General features: G+C 46.5%; 1 protein-coding gene across 2 annotated transcripts in view; it reads left to right on the forward strand.

Moving 5' to 3' along the window:
- Positions 1-1,641: 1,641 nt before the first annotated feature.
- Positions 1,642-15,262, forward strand: part of PRDM4 (PR/SET domain 4) — a 37,556-nt gene continuing 23,935 nt past the window's right edge. The window contains exons 1-5 of one of the 2 annotated variants that reach the window (XM_075938356.1): positions 1,642-1,774; positions 4,838-4,971; positions 7,124-7,309; positions 9,277-10,071; positions 12,520-12,669. In XM_075938356.1, coding sequence (XP_075794471.1) covers positions 4,839-4,971; positions 7,124-7,309; positions 9,277-10,071; positions 12,520-12,669 — 1,264 coding nt within the window. In that variant the 5' untranslated portion in view covers positions 1,642-1,774; position 4,838. Of the gene's footprint in view, positions 1,775-1,800; positions 2,174-4,837; positions 4,972-7,123; positions 7,310-9,276; positions 10,072-12,519; positions 12,670-15,262 lie in introns of those variants that run through there. The other variant, XM_075938347.1, reaches the window with a different exon arrangement.

Genomic DNA, 15,262 nt, shown 5'->3' on the forward strand with positions numbered 1-15,262 from the left:
AGGGGGGCAGACAAGTTTCCCTGGTGGTGCCCAGAGTGGCCACCAAGGCAAGCTGGGGAGGGCTAGCCTCCCACTATTTCGAATTAAGGGGCTACACAGCCCTTAATTCAAACTACTTAATTTGAACTAGGTGTTAGTCCTTGTAGAATGAGGTTTACCTAGTTCGAATTAAGCGCTCCGCTAGTTCGAATTAAGTTCATATGTGTAGCACCTATTTAAAGTTAATTCGAACTAACATCTGTTAGTTCAAATTAACTTTGTAGTGTAGACATACCCTTTCTGTGTTATGGAAAACAATTGGATTTCAGGTATATCCCAATTTTTCTGGCACAACCAAACCCTGACCGTGCTATAAGTTAGGGTAAGAGGAAGTTGCATGCCAAATTTGGTGGTCTGAGCTCTTACCATTTAGGAGGAGGTCATGAACAAATTCACAGATAGACTGATGGATTCATGGACAGTCCCACAAACACTGTAAGACTGTGGTGTCCAACCTGTTCTGAAGCAGTAGCGAACTAGCCACACTGAAATGTTAATATTCAGGACTCCAATATGAAATTTTGACGTGGCAGGGTGGTGGGAGGGATGGGAGCACAGAGCATGGCAGGGTGGTAGGTGGCGTGGGGACGGATAGTAGCACATGGTGTGGCAGAGCAGTGGGCTGTGCAGCAGGGCAGTGGCAGGGATGGAAGTGCAGGATGCAGAAAGGGGATCATCCAGGACGTGGGGGAGGAGGGAGGGGAGCATAGGGTTAGCATGGCGGCTGGCACTGCAGTGGGTGTGGAAAGGCAGTGTGGGGGGAGAGGTCAGGTCATGCTGGGTGCGGCAGGGATGGTACCCGGCACGGGACAAGGCAGGGCAAAGGGAGGCGGTAGCCCCGACGGTCAGTCCTGGGGGTGAGCTGAAAGTGTGGGTTGTGGAGCGGGCTGGGTGGATGCTGTCTGGGTGGATGCTGTCTGGGTGGATGCTGTCGCTGTTTTGACCCCAGCCCTTCACATCGTGGTTCAAGACCACATGGGGCAGGATTAGGAGTGTGAGTAGTTGATTACCCATAAGCATACCTTTCCCCTCCCCACCTTGCTGCCTCTCAGGAGCTGTTGCCCCCAAGTACTGTCTCTGCAGTGCCTGCCTCTCTCTTCCCTCCCCCCCCAGGAGAGGCAGCAGGGAGGGGTGAGGGAGGCTGCTCCTGCAGCATCCCCTGTCCGCTGGGGTTGAAACAGGGAGCTGCCTGCCCCCCCCCCCCCCGACATGGGCTGCTGCCAGAGCAACCCCTGCTGCAGGAGGGCAGCCCGCGCTGCGGCAAACAGGGGCTGCTGGGCAGTGCGAGCCAGGGAGCAGTCTTGGCTTGCGCAGGTCCAGGACCACTGCGCCTCTGCATGTTAAATGTTGCAAGAGACTCTGGGTCTTAGGATGCAGAGGCGCAGCCGTCCCGGAGCGAGCCCCCCACTTGTGGACTCAGCCTGTAGCCGATGCAAATTGCATGGACCCCCCTCGGCATTGCACGAGCCAGCCACTCCTCCCGTCACATTCTTGGGCGGGACCCGCAGGCGGGCTGGGGCGGGGGCGCGGTGACAGCGGCGGGAGGGAGCGCAGCATTGGAACGGGGCTAGTAACGGCGCGCGGGGGAGGGAGGCGTCCAAGCTGCGGGAAGAGCGGCGGTTGGGACGCGGCCCAGCGGAGGGGGGGTGGCGATAGGGCGGGAAGAGCGACGGTTGGGCCGCCGGAGGGAGGTGGCAGCGCCGCGCGAAGAGCGGCGGTTGCGACGCGGCGGGAGGTGGGTACCCGGCGGGAAGAGCCACGCGCGGCAGCGGAGCGCTTCCTGGATGCTGCTGCTGCCGCCGCCGCCGCCGGACAAAGCTGAAGCGGCGCCGCGGGCCGAGGCCGGCGGGTTCTCGGGCGGTGCCGGCGCCAGGCCCCTTCCCCCCGGCGGGGCTCGCGCCGCTCGGCGGCCCGCGGTCTCCCCGCCCGGCCCATGAGGCCGCTGTGGCGCTGGCCGGCGCTGGGCTGCCGCTCGCTGCCGGGGGCGGCGGCTGCGCCAGGCCGCGGCCCGGGAGGCGGCAGGCGGATGCCCGAGCGGGGAGCGGCTCCCGGCGGGCGGGCGGGGGCTGAGGGACCCGATGCTGCCGCTGCCCGCGGGAGACGCCCGGCGCGGCCCGAGGCCGGTGCAGCCCAGGTGAGGGGGCCGCGTGAGGGGGCCCCGGGCCCGCTGTGCCGGCAGGCTCCGCCCGTGGAGGGAGCCCGGCGCCGCGCGGGGCATGAGGCCCCGGTGCCGGCCGGGCTCCCTGGGCTGCGTCGGGTCCTGCGGGGTCGCCCGGTGGCCCCCTGCAGCCTCCGTGTCTGTCACTTTGACCCCGACCCGCTGGGTGCAAAGGCCGCGGGGTGTCCCGGCAGAACCCGCCCATCGAAAGTCCCCTAAACCTCGCTGCGGAGCTGTGCCCTGGGCCAGACCGCGTCCCTGCATGGGGGGCCGGTGCGCTGGCTGCTGGGCGAGCCTCCCCTTTGGGGCTTTCGGCAGCCGCTGGAGCTGGGGAAGCAGGACCTCCCTGGATGGGAGCATCCCTGATGAGTCTGCCCCAGCGCCATCAAAGCCAGACAAGAGCCCTGGTCCGTGGAAGTCGGTGGGAAGTGACTAGACACATTGCACACACTTTGTCAGGGTCAATCCCCAAACTGAAAATCTGGCCATAGGGGTGTGTGGACCTGAACCTTAAACGAAAAGGAATGTGTGTGTTAACCTATCTGGGTTTGAGTTTTTTGGGTTCCTTCTCATTTTCTAAGTGAATTAAATATTGGTGGTAGAGTGCTGGATTGAGAGTCTTGGGCTGGGTTTATCAACATAATTCAGTAAAATGGCAGTGACAATCCAAGTTGCTGCTCGCAATCCTCCAGGTATCTGTCCACTCTATTTTGGAAGGGTCATCTTAATAGGCTGAGAGTTTCGTTCAGTTTCTGTGTTTGAATCAGTCCTTGACTTCTGCTGAGACTGTCAACTAGAGTTAGTGGCTTTTTTATGTGTGATGTGTACACAGGATCATGAGGTACTGGTTTGAGTAATTACCTGCAGAACAGCCATCCTGTGGAAGTGGCTTTATTACTACTTTCCAGGATTATAATGGGCTTAGTGAGTTAAAAATTCTGTACTTAGTACCAGTTGAGAGACAAGGTGGGTGAAGTAATATTATTTGTTGGACCAGCTTCTGTTGGTGAAAGAGACAACTTTTCAAACCACACAGAACTCTTCAGGATCTGAGGAAGACCTCTGTGCAGCTCAAAAGGTCGTTAACTTAGTTTCATCAATGGTCCAATAAAAGATATTACTGTACCTCACCCAGTTTGTGTCTCCAATCACTTGGGGCCAACAGCTATAACAATGTCAGACAACTATAACTAGTTGAATCATCTATTCTACCCAAGAAAGATTTAGTTTGAATTTGTCTTTAAAAAGTTAGTTTAAATCCATAAATCTTAAAAAAATCAAAATGCCAATGTACTGTTGTTCCACTTCTAATATAAATAATATAGCTACTGACAGCATAGAACAGGGTGGGCAATAATGCCAGACTTTTCATTTTCCTGCATGTCTGCAGGCATAGTTGCTTGCAGGTCCCATTGGCCACGGTTTGTTGTTCCCAGCCAATGGGAGCTGCCTGAAATGGCAGCCCAGCCCACACCACTTCCTACAGCCCCCAATGGCCGGGAATGGCAAACTGACCAACAGGAGCTGTGAGCCGCTCTGCCTGCAGAGGTGCAGGTAAATTGTCTGGTGGACAGCCAGGTCTGGTGAACTTCAGCTGGTGAACTGCATCCACCCCTAGAATAGTTAATTGTAATTGTGGTGTCAGTCTTTTAAAATACATATTTACAGAATCTAGGGCACAGTGAAATATAGGTTGAACCTCTGTGGTCCAGGATTCTCCGGTCCAGCAACATCTGCAGTCTGGCAAGACCACAGATGTTGTGGGACTGGAGAGCCTTAGTGGCTGAGGTTGCTGGCAGCTTGGAGTGGAGCCAGCCAGTAGGGCCAGTGGGCAGCAGAGCCTGCAGGGTGCCAAATCCCACAGCTAATGGGGTAATGGAGCCTGCAGCTGGCGGGGTTACTGGGAGCTTTGGCAGGACGGCAGAGCTACTGTAGATCTCAGTGTTAGGAGCTCTGGCAGGGCTTCAGCAGCTTGCAAAGCTGGGGAGAGGACCCCAGCTGGGAAGCTGGCGCCAGTAAGCTCAGGCTTATCTGTTCCCAAAATGGCTACATGAAGTTCCCAGTCTGGCTCCTGGGGACCTGCCATCCTGTGTGTAACCGCTGAAATTTTCAGCAGTTACACATTTTATGTATAGTTAACTGGCAGCGTGGCCTCCACTGGAGCAGCCCTACCCATGAGGGGCAGGCCTGCCCATCCCTGTTCAAGCGATTAACTGGTTAACCAGTTAAACATTATGTTTAACTGATTAAATGGGATTTTACATCCCTAACATAGTTAAACAATTACATGCATTTTAACATCCCTAATAAGGACTGTATATTTCAGCATAAAACTATGTATAAGCACTTTTCATTCAGCAACATTGTTCAATACACGGGCAGTAGGGAATGAGCTAAGGTCTGATTTTTGTCTGTTAGTATTTGTTTTTTGCTTTTTATTTAACTAATTTGATCAATATTAGATACATGTTTTCTACAAAAATTGTGTCATTTGTTAATAGGTGAAAACTATATTGTCTGCTTAGATTAGTGAGCTGAACATTTTGGTCAGTGGACATGTGTTGTGTATACATCTTATTTCTCTAGGACTGAACAAACTAAGAATGATCTGTTTGTTTGTTTGTTTGTTTGTTTTTGTAGGATGAATGAAATGAACCTGAGTTCGGTAGGGATGGACCAGCTGACCTCATCTTCTGTGAGCAATGCCCTGCCTGTCTCAGGAAGTCACTTGGGACTGACTGCATCACCCACTCATAATGCCATACCAGCACCAGGTAGCTTTGAAAGTTGCATGAAGGGCTGATATTTGTCACTTGCTATGTATTTGCATTTTCCTTGACAGCAGAAAACCAAAGTAGCATAACGTGTGAAGTGTTCACTGTTGGTAGTGACATCTGGGTTTGTCCTCTGAAGGATGGTGATATGATCACACACTTGAGTAGATTTGACATTTAATCTAGTGGCCGTAAGCCCACACTGTGGAGTAATGAGACACCTGAAAGTTGCTACTTGTGTAGACAAGGCAAGAACAGTGCTTTCTTTTGACAAGAGTGGATGTGTCCCACACAGCCTCAAGGGAGCTTCATTTTTGTTTAATAGGACATTAATGAGCTGCCTGTCTCTCTCTTTTTGTGCTGCATCCATCACTTTAGCGACTGAGTCCCTTGAAATATGAGCTGCCACTGAGAAATTTACCCCAGACGATGTAAATGACAGTCTTAGATTAAATAATACAATACACTTCTTTTCCTGACAAGTTTTGCAGAAAGCTGCACAGAAGTGTCCATTAAAAGTGATAATAGAGAATAAAGTGGTATAATAGAGAATTAAGTGGTATATAAAAATGCAGCCATAGGCAAGAAGAGGCCTAACTAGATCTTAGCAGGACCGCAGTTTCTAGAAGGTTGATCTTCATTCTGGGGATAATCCACCTGTCTCAGCCGCTTGGGAAATAGAGCATGACCTTCCAGGATAGAACCTCCCCTCTGGGAGCAGCATCAAGGCAAGGAGGGCCCAGCCAGGGCTCCATGACCTCAATAAATGCACAGTCCCAGGATCCCAGCAGTGTCAATAGACTACTTTTTACAATTTGAATCCAGGATAGTTTCTGTCTCCTGATCAGTCGTTTGCCCCAGCATCCTCATATTCCCTGTGATGTCAGTCTTATCTCCTGTGCGTTCCATACTCCTGCACATCCTTTTTTTCCTCTCTTCCCTCCCCCATTCCTTCTTTTTTTACCTTCTCCTTTATTTCCTCCATTCATTAGTCCCCTTCACCCCATACAAGCCCCATAATAAAATCAATAAACAAAGTTCTTTACTAAAGAAAATAATACATAATTTAAAGAAACTTGAAACAAAAAAGTTATTATTTTAATATTTTCTTAACCAAAAACTTTCAAAAATGTTAAATAGAAAAAGCTTTAACTGCTAACAACAAATCCCAATATTAGCAAGTATTATGGTTGTATCTTAATAGATCAGTAAAAATTACCTGTTGTAAATTCACCAGAATATAAATGTGTGGTTACAGGGAAAAGGCAGGTGTAGAACATGCTTTATGAAATACTGAGTTCTGTTTATCTGTCAGATTGCTCCTGGTAACATTCTAAATATGTACATGAAAGCTGAGATCTTTCATTATAGTAAGTATGGAAAACCCCTACAGTGGGTAAGTTGTAAAATAGCATAGCAAAGTGTAGTTCTCAGTGTGGTTTTGACTGCAGAACTCAGATTCCAAGGATAGAAGGGAACATTGTGATACTCTAGTTTGATCTGTCTAACTCCGGTTTTAGAACCTCCCCAAAATAAATTCTAGAGAATATCTTTTAGAAAAACATCCAATCTTGATTTTTAAAATTGCCAGTGATGTCTCCACAATCCTTAGTAAAGTGCTGAAGTGGTTAATTCATTTCGCAATAAAAATGTATGACTTACAGGTTGAACTTCTCTAGTCTGACTCCAAATGAGAGAATTTTTCGGACCATAGGAGGTCAGTATTGTCTAGCAGCTTTACCAACACTTCTATTGCTTACTGGACTGTTAGCTCTAATTTACCCCTAAATGTCCTCTAAGTAACAGCACAGAACACTGAGAGCTAGGATGGTGGCTGTAAACAAACTTTATGGGACCACAGGAAATTTGGCCACACTCATGAAAAGTGGACATCCAGCTAACTAAAATCATTCCAGACGATGGATGTTTCTGGACCTGAGAGTTCTGGGCTAGAGCGGTTCAACCTTTATTTCCATTCTGAATGCGTCTTGCTCAGCTTCCAGCCATTGGATAAGATTATACCTTTGTCAGCTATACTGAAGAGCCCATTATGAAATACAGGTTCTCAAGTTAATGTTAGGAATTTTGACTATATTCTTACACTGAACTAACCCCCTAAGACTGAAATTTAATGGGCATTTTCCTCTTGCAGGATTGCCTGTTGCTATTCCAAACTTGGGCCCCTCCTTGAGTTCCTTGCCCTCTGCCCTATCTCTGATGCTCCCAATGGGTATTGGGGATCGAGGAGTGATGTGTGGTATACCAGAAAGAAACTACACCCTACCTCCACCACCTTATCCTCACCTGGAGAGCAGCTATTTCAGACACATTCTACCTGGTAAGTATAGTTTTGAAGATGAGATAGGTGCTGTTACAGAACACTTGAAGAGTTGTGTACCATTTTTTTTCCTTCTGTGCCTTCTTAAGTCTGTGACAGAATACTCTGCATGGCATTTCTTGTGAAATATTCTCTGGGTTTTCCCTTTGAAGTTTAATATGTTGCATAACTGTATAAAATGCAGATAATTACCATATAATTTAATGCAGTTTCTGTTCCATTGGAGAGTTGGTGGGATTCTGGAAGTTGTCTGGAATATTTTCAGCCCTATTTTCTGCATGGAATGGGCATGGGACAAAGGGCCACTGCCCCAATCCTGAAAGCTGTGTCCCACTAATTCCCTTTAACAGTGTACTGAGGGGCTGTGCTTCTTATTTTGCTGAGGCTTCCCAGCTCCTCACAAGCCTCAGCCTGGTGACTATGTACTCTGCATAAAGCTGGCTTGCTCTGAACAGCCAGCTCAAGTGCTGGTTGCTTATCCCTATAGGGCACTGTTTGTAAGAAAGCAAAGCATACTTACACAAGCAGTCCCTGGGTTACGTACAAGATAGGGACTGTAGGTTTGTTCTTAAGTTGAATCTGTATGTAAGTCAGAACTGGCGTCCAGATTCAGCCGCTGCTGAAACTGATCAGTTTCAACAGCGGCTGAATCTGGATGCCAGTTCTGACTTACATACAGATTCAACTTAAGAACCCCAGGCGTCCCCAAGTCAGCTGCTGCTGAAACTGATCAGCGGCTGATTCCAGGAAGCCGGGGGCAGAGCAACCCAGCAGCACCCCAGCTGCTCTGCCCCAGGCATCCTGATTCAGCCGCTGCTGAAACTGACCAGCAGTGGCTGAATCAGGACGCCTGGGGCAGAGCAGCTGGAGTGCTGCCGGGTTGGTCCAGTAGCGCCGAGGAGCAGCGCCCCAGCTGCTCTACCCCAGGCGTCGTGGGCAGAAAAGCCTGGTCTGCTGGGGGGGAGAGGGCACTAGCTGGTCAGACCAGGGAGTCGCGGAGCAAAGCCGTGGAGGAAGCCCGCAGCGGGACAGCCCAGACGTGCCTGGGCTGTCCTGCTGCGGGCGACCTCCGAGGCTTTGCTCCCCGTCTCCCTGGTCTGCTGGTCAGACCAGGGAGTTGCGGAGCAAAGCTGTGGAGGACGCCCGCAGCGGGACAGCCCAGATGCGCCTGGGCTGTCCCGCTGCGGGCGGCTTCCGAGGCTTTGCTCCCCGTCTCCCTGGTCTGCTGGTCAGACCAGGGAGTCGCGGAGCAAAACTGTGGAGGACACCCGCAGCGGGACAGCCCAGATGCGCCTGGGCTGTCCCGCTGCGGGTGGCCTCCGAGGCTTTGCTCCCCGTCTTCCTGGTCTGACCAGAAGACCAGGGAGACGGGGAGCAGCTTTTCTCGCCCCGGAGGACGCGGGCGGCGGGACTGCGGCTCATCTGGGCGTCCCGCCGCTCCCGTCCTCCAGGGCGAGAAAACCCCCGTTCTTAACTGCGGATCCGACATAAGTCGGATCCGCGTAACTCGGGGACTGCCTGTACTCAAATTGCTATATAAACTCTTTGTCTCATTTCACTATGAAGTGTGGGTCATATGTCGTCAGAGGCTCAGCTGTCCTGAATGTATCAAAATTAATAGAGCATTTGTTTCAGTGGATGAAAACTTGCAGAGGTGACTCATCATAATTTTACAAAGTTAAACTGCACCTATATTGCCACTGGTAAAGGTGTATTGTTGTCACATGTTTCTTTGTGATTGGTTTTTTTGTTTAGAATTGCCAAGAGTTTGCATTTGGAAGACCTAGCTGAGTCTTGTCTTAATTGAAAATAAAGGGTATATTAAAAGGAAACTGCAGTTAGTCTCATAAAGTATCTTGATAAAGTGTGCTGAAATGGTTTGTAGTTGTGGATTATTTTTTACTGTTTGAAAATTGAAATTCACCCTCTTCTTTTTCTCCTTTTCTCCATCTCTTCCCTTTCATCAGGTATTTTATCTTATTTAGCTGACAGACCACCACCTCAATACATCCACCCCAACACTATAAATGTTGATAGCAATCCGGCTTTATCGGTCTCCAGTAACCCTTCAGCCCTAGATCCCTTCCAGCCTGGCGGAACTGTGGGACTGGAATCAGGGATTGTCTCCATGGACTCTCGTGCAGTGAACACACATGGTGCTCAAAGCCTGCATCCTAGTGACAGCCATGAGGTAGCACTGGATACCACAATCACTATGGAAAGTGTTTCAAGGGTAACCAGTCCAATATCTACTGATGGGATGACTGAGGAGCTTACGATGGATGATGTAGCTGGGGATCATTCACAAATCCCAAATGGTTCCAGGAATCATGAACCATTAGCTGTAGACACAGTAGGCAGTAACTTGGCTTCAGATGCAGTGGGTCATGGTGGTGTCATACCCATTCATGGTAGCAATTTGGAGCTTCCTGTTGTCATGGAGCCTGACCACATTGCAGGCCGGGTAAGCGGTATATCGGACAGTACGCTAAATGACTCCATACATACTGTGGCCATGAGCACCAACTCTGTGAGCGTGGCGCTCTCTACCTCACACAACCTAACTTCCTTGGAATCTGTCTCCTTGCATGAAGTGGGCCTCAGTCTTGAGCCTGTGTCTGTGTCTTCCATAAACCAGGAAGTAGCCATGGGGCCAGGCCATGTGGATGTGTCTTCAGACAATCTCACCTATGTACCATCATCTCTACAAATGGAAGACTCCAATTCAAACAAGGAGAATATGGCTACTTTGTTTACCATATGTGAGTGTGCCAGTATACTTGGTTCTGCCTCTGGGTTGCATTTATTTTGTAACTGTTGTAAGGGGTGAGAATATCAAAACTATTGCATTGAGCCTTATAGATGTCTTTTAGTGGGAGAAACCTGTTAAGACCATTAAGCAAAGTTGGAAAATTTGCAATTGGGGAGTAAACCTCCAACATCTAGACATAATGGATCTCTGTTTTAACATGATTCTGTTGTATTTGTTTTCCCACTTTGCCTGGAGGTTGGAACCTTAATTGTTACCCTGTGAACTTTTTGTCTTTTGTGGATTTCCTGACTTTTTAATTTGACAAGTTTTAATTATATCACATACCAAAACCATGATTATAATATAGAGTTGTAAGGAGCCATGAAAAATGAGGCACTCAACAGAAAATCCAGAAAAAAGGGATGTTCTTCTAATTTCTCTAGTGACCTCTATAAAAAGGTTTTGTGTTTTGAGGCTAACTGATCTTTCAAGAGGGCATGTTCAGGTCTTGCTCTAGAGCCTCTTGTCCCTTCTGGGCTGTCTGGAGGGCAGTGCTCGAGAGTATCACAAAATTTATTTCCTGCAGTGGAGATCCGTGTCTGTCTAGTACTTCCACCGTCTGTCTGTCTGGCTTGCTGCCACTTAACTGTGAGGCTATATTTTAATAAGAAGGCCTTTACATTTCAATACCATTGTTGTCATTATCTGGTTTTCTTCTTTCTCTGTCTTACAATACCCTATCAGAATCCCCAGCTTGACCATCATGCATTTGAAGAAGAAATACATTTAGCTTAAAAATCTCCAGATTTTGCATGATTTTATGTGCATCTAGAGGTTTTCCCCAGATCCTTCTTACTTCAAATGGTTGAATGGACTTGACAAAGCATAAATTGATGGCATTGCTGAATGCTACTCGTGTATATCTGCACTGCCCCAAAAAAGGTATGCTTTTATTTCAGGTTAGTTAACTCTCATTAACTAACTGGTTGAGATAGTGGTATAGATGCGGCAACTCTGTTTTATTTGGAGTTAGCTGGTTGGTATGGGCTTTGACTTGAGCCGCTAACCCCGTTAAAAGCAGAGCAGCTATGTCTAAACCACTTTTTCAACTGCAGTTAGTTAATTCAGTTTAGTTAACCCATATTAAGAGTGTACCCTCTTTTGGTAGTGTAGATATATCTTATGTTTTATTGTAAAGAATAACTTTCCCAAATGAAAACTTTCATTTTAGCTTTTCATTTTATTTTTTAATAAAATGAGTTTGTGTCCAGAAACATGAAAGTAGGGAGGAAATAAATTTTTTTCCAGGTACTCCAAGCCTGGGTTTTTTTTTGTTTCAGTTGTTTCTGTGGGAGATTAGTACTTCTGCAGTACCTCCGTTTTACAAATGGGGAAAATACAAAGACCTACAAAGGCTAATAACTGCTAGGAATGTGAAAGGAACCAGGTGAGGCTTATCAGTTCCAGTTAAATGGGATTTTACATCCCTAATAACTACTCTCCTATTTTGAGGTTAAAATCTGTATTTGTAAAATAAATTGAGATTTTTTTTTAAAGTTAGGAGAGCTAAGGTACTGATATGCAGATAAAATATGGGCAAGGAATTCTCATCCATTCCACTACTAGATGTAGATGTCCAATTAAAAAAAAAGTCATTCTCAGTGTTCTACTTTGTATTTTCCATATGTTTCCATGCTGTCTTTCTGTTGTTGAACTAGAGGCTATTTCATGTTATCAACTCCTGTTATTGCAGTTATTCTAACCATGAGTGTCATCCTTACACATTAATCCATTCTAATGTCAGCCCTATGCACTCATCCATCTAGCAATGGATGTGGTTGTGACCATATAGTCATTCAATGTATACTTCATGTAGGGCCACATTATGATACTATTATTCATTTTGGAGGCAGACAATCAGCTCATATAAATTGTCCAAGCTCTTTTGCTTTAATGGGAGCTAGATATACAGGGATAAGTTTGGAAAAACTTGTTAAAGCCAATAAAGTAGGCAGAGGCATCACAAGATAAATCTGTGGAGTAAGAAGGGGTCCTTTAAAACAACATATTAATCTGATTTAATATTAAAATCCAATGATGCTGATGAGTTATCAATCAGAAGAAGCCTATAGATCTGCTCCTGTTTGGAATTTTCCATTCCCAGCTGTGTAATAGATTTCTCATGTGACTTTGGACAAAGCCCTAATTTCTCTTGCTTCCTTTCACTACCCATAAAAGGGATATATATCATACTTATATGATACTTATAATCGTACTTCCTTCAACTCTGTGTCTGTCCTGTCTAATTAGATTTTAAGCACTTTGACAGGGAGTCTCTCTTATTGTAGAGGGCTGATCACAGTGGGGCTTTTTGTCATTTGGGCCTTCTAGGTATTACTGTAATACCAATAATAAATAATACCTCACACATTTGTATTGTCCTTTTACCCACCCACAGGGTGCACGCTGTGTGACAAGGCCTATCCATCAGACTGTCCAGATCATGGGCCTGTAACTTTCATTCCTGACACCCCAATAGAGAGCCGAGCCAGACTTTCTCTCCCGAAACAGCTTCTTCTCCGGCAGTCTATCATGGGAGCTGAACTAGGTAAGGAAGATCTAATTATATATCTCAACACAGCAGTAAAACAACTCCACTGATATTAATAACAATAGGAAACATTAAGGAGGAGACTGCAGAGATCACCTCAGACAGTCACCATGATTACATTTAATGTGCAAAAAGATCTTGGTCTGTGGCCTTATTTTTGGACTTTGCTTAGACTAGGATTTTAAGTTGGCTCATTAAATATGTTAGCTAACACAGTAGATAGCCTTGTGTAGATAAGGCAATGTTTGCTTTATGATGTGCTAACCTAGTTGATTTGAAGCTGGAGCAAAGTCTAAGCTTCAATTCATCCACCTTAGTACATGTTAATGTATATATTGCCTTGTCTGCACTAGACTTTTCAGATGCATTTGCTAATGTGTTCCGATATAATTTAATGTCTAGTCTAGCTAAAATGTTAGTGCAGGAGATGTGTTTGTTTCTCTTTCATAACCATTCAGCAATAAATAGGACCTGCAGTACTCCTGTCTAGCCAAAATATATTCTGTTTTCAATGCTGGAAATGTTGCACAGCCACAATAAGTAAAGTGTACATGTAAAACATAACTTGAGACTTGCATATTTCATCCAAAGAGGTATTTAATCTCTTTTGGAAGAAATTGTTGATGTGTGGAAGAGTAAGGAACCAGCATTTCTGAAAAAGGCTCCAATTTAGATTGAAGAAGATCAAGGTGGTGTAAATCACCATAGCTCCATTGAAGTCAAAGAAAGTAAACTGATTTATACCAGCTGAAGAGCTGACATGTTCTCTCTTGACATGGTGAGTATTGCAAATTCTTACCCTACCTTAAGTCTTCTTTTTTTTGAGGGAGATTATCAAAGAGATGCAATGATCCAGCTCTAATAATAACAAATCTTAATTTTCCTAATATCAGTGAGCTTGGTTTCAGACCTGAATATGGTAATAAGCATTGCTTACTAATTGTGTTAGATAACCTCCTGGTTTCGATAAAGATCTGGTTTCTAATATGGTGCTAGATAAGGATGTTAAAATGCTATTATCTGGCTAATCATATAGTCAATACAATTTGTGACAGAGCCGCAGCAGGGGTTGCTCCAGGAGCCTACTTGAGCTGGGAATGAGCAGTCCTGCCTCAGGCTAGCGCTGGAGCCACCAGCGCTGTGGCTCTGCATTTTAAATTTAGTAAGAGCCACTCCTAGCTCCTGTCCCCCACCTTTTGCTGCTTTTCATAGAGGCAGCAAGGGGAGGGGTGCCACAGAGAGCACAGGGTGAGTGAGGACTGCTTGAATTCCTGCTTGCTTTGTGCTTCCTGCGCACTTCTGCTTTTGAAATTTACAAGAGCTCTATGGGCTCTTGTAAATTTCAAAAGCAGAAGCTCACAATGGGAACCTGCGCAGTCCTGCTACACCTCTGCATCCCCTGTCCCCTGTGGAGATGGTGCTGGGGAGAACTGGCTTTTAAGCCGGCTCCCCCCAGCACTGGCTCCTGCTCTCCCCCCCCCCCCCCCTTGCTGCCTCTCTCTCTGATAGAGGCAGCAAGTGAGGGGAAGCAACTAATGGAGTTGCTACTCGACTATCGACTATCAACTATCGATAAGCATTTGCTTATCAGTTACTTCACTATTTGCTTACATCTCTAGTGCTAGACCTACTAACAACTTCAGTGCTGTTGATGTGCCAGCAGACCCTAGCTGGGCTGATTGACTTGCTTTTGAATCTCTGCAATCTGTTTTTACTTTCAGGGAAGCTGCCTGGAGTGGGGGGGGGAGAGGGGGGGGAGGGAGGAGATAATATAGGGTGATTACTTATTAGCTTTAAAACTCACTTTTACTGAATTGTATTAGTCATTCTTCCTGTTTTAGGTAGTTGAGGGAGTAGGTGAAGCAGACTGGGTCTATTACCTTCAGTAGGTGGATTAAGTGGGTCTGGCCCATGAAAGCTCATCACCTATTAAACCATCTTGTTAGTCTTTAAAGTGCTACACAGTTTTTCCTTTTGTTTCATCAAATCCAGACACTGCAGTTAACTAACTTTCCCGGTGACTGGCTGAAATTGGAGCTTGACAAGAGCTAGCTGCTTGAGGTTTAAGATAGATAGAGATACTGATTGTAGTTCTGAGGGAAACAACACCAAAAACCATCAAACATCTGACCACTATTCATCAGTTAGGGCTGATCTGTAGTGGGAATTTACATCAGTATAGCTATGCCTCAGAAGTGAGAAAAATCCATGCCCCTGAGAAACCTAGCTATGCTGAGCTAACTTAAGTGTAGCCAGCACAAGGTCATCAGAAGAATCCTTCCATTGACATAGCTATCACTTCCTGGGGAAATGGATTACCTGGGCTGATGAGAGAACCTCTCCTCTTGGTGTAGATAGCATATACAAAAAAAGCACTATAGAGGTACAGCTGTAGCAGTTTAGTGTGGACATATCTTCAGGTTTGCAGTCTGGGGTTCTTGTGGAATCCCTAGCTGCTTCTGGGTATTCTGGTAATACAATTGCTCAAGTGCTGCCTTTTCCATCTACACTTGGCAAGTAGATTATGACCTTCCTTTTAGATGTGGACCTTATTATTATTATCCATGTTTTTGTCACCAAGATTGGATTA

The sequence above is a fragment of the Pelodiscus sinensis genome, chromosome 1 (genome assembly GCF_049634645.1).
Source record: "Pelodiscus sinensis isolate JC-2024 chromosome 1, ASM4963464v1, whole genome shotgun sequence".
NCBI classification, from domain to species: Eukaryota; Metazoa; Chordata; order Testudines; family Trionychidae; genus Pelodiscus; species Pelodiscus sinensis.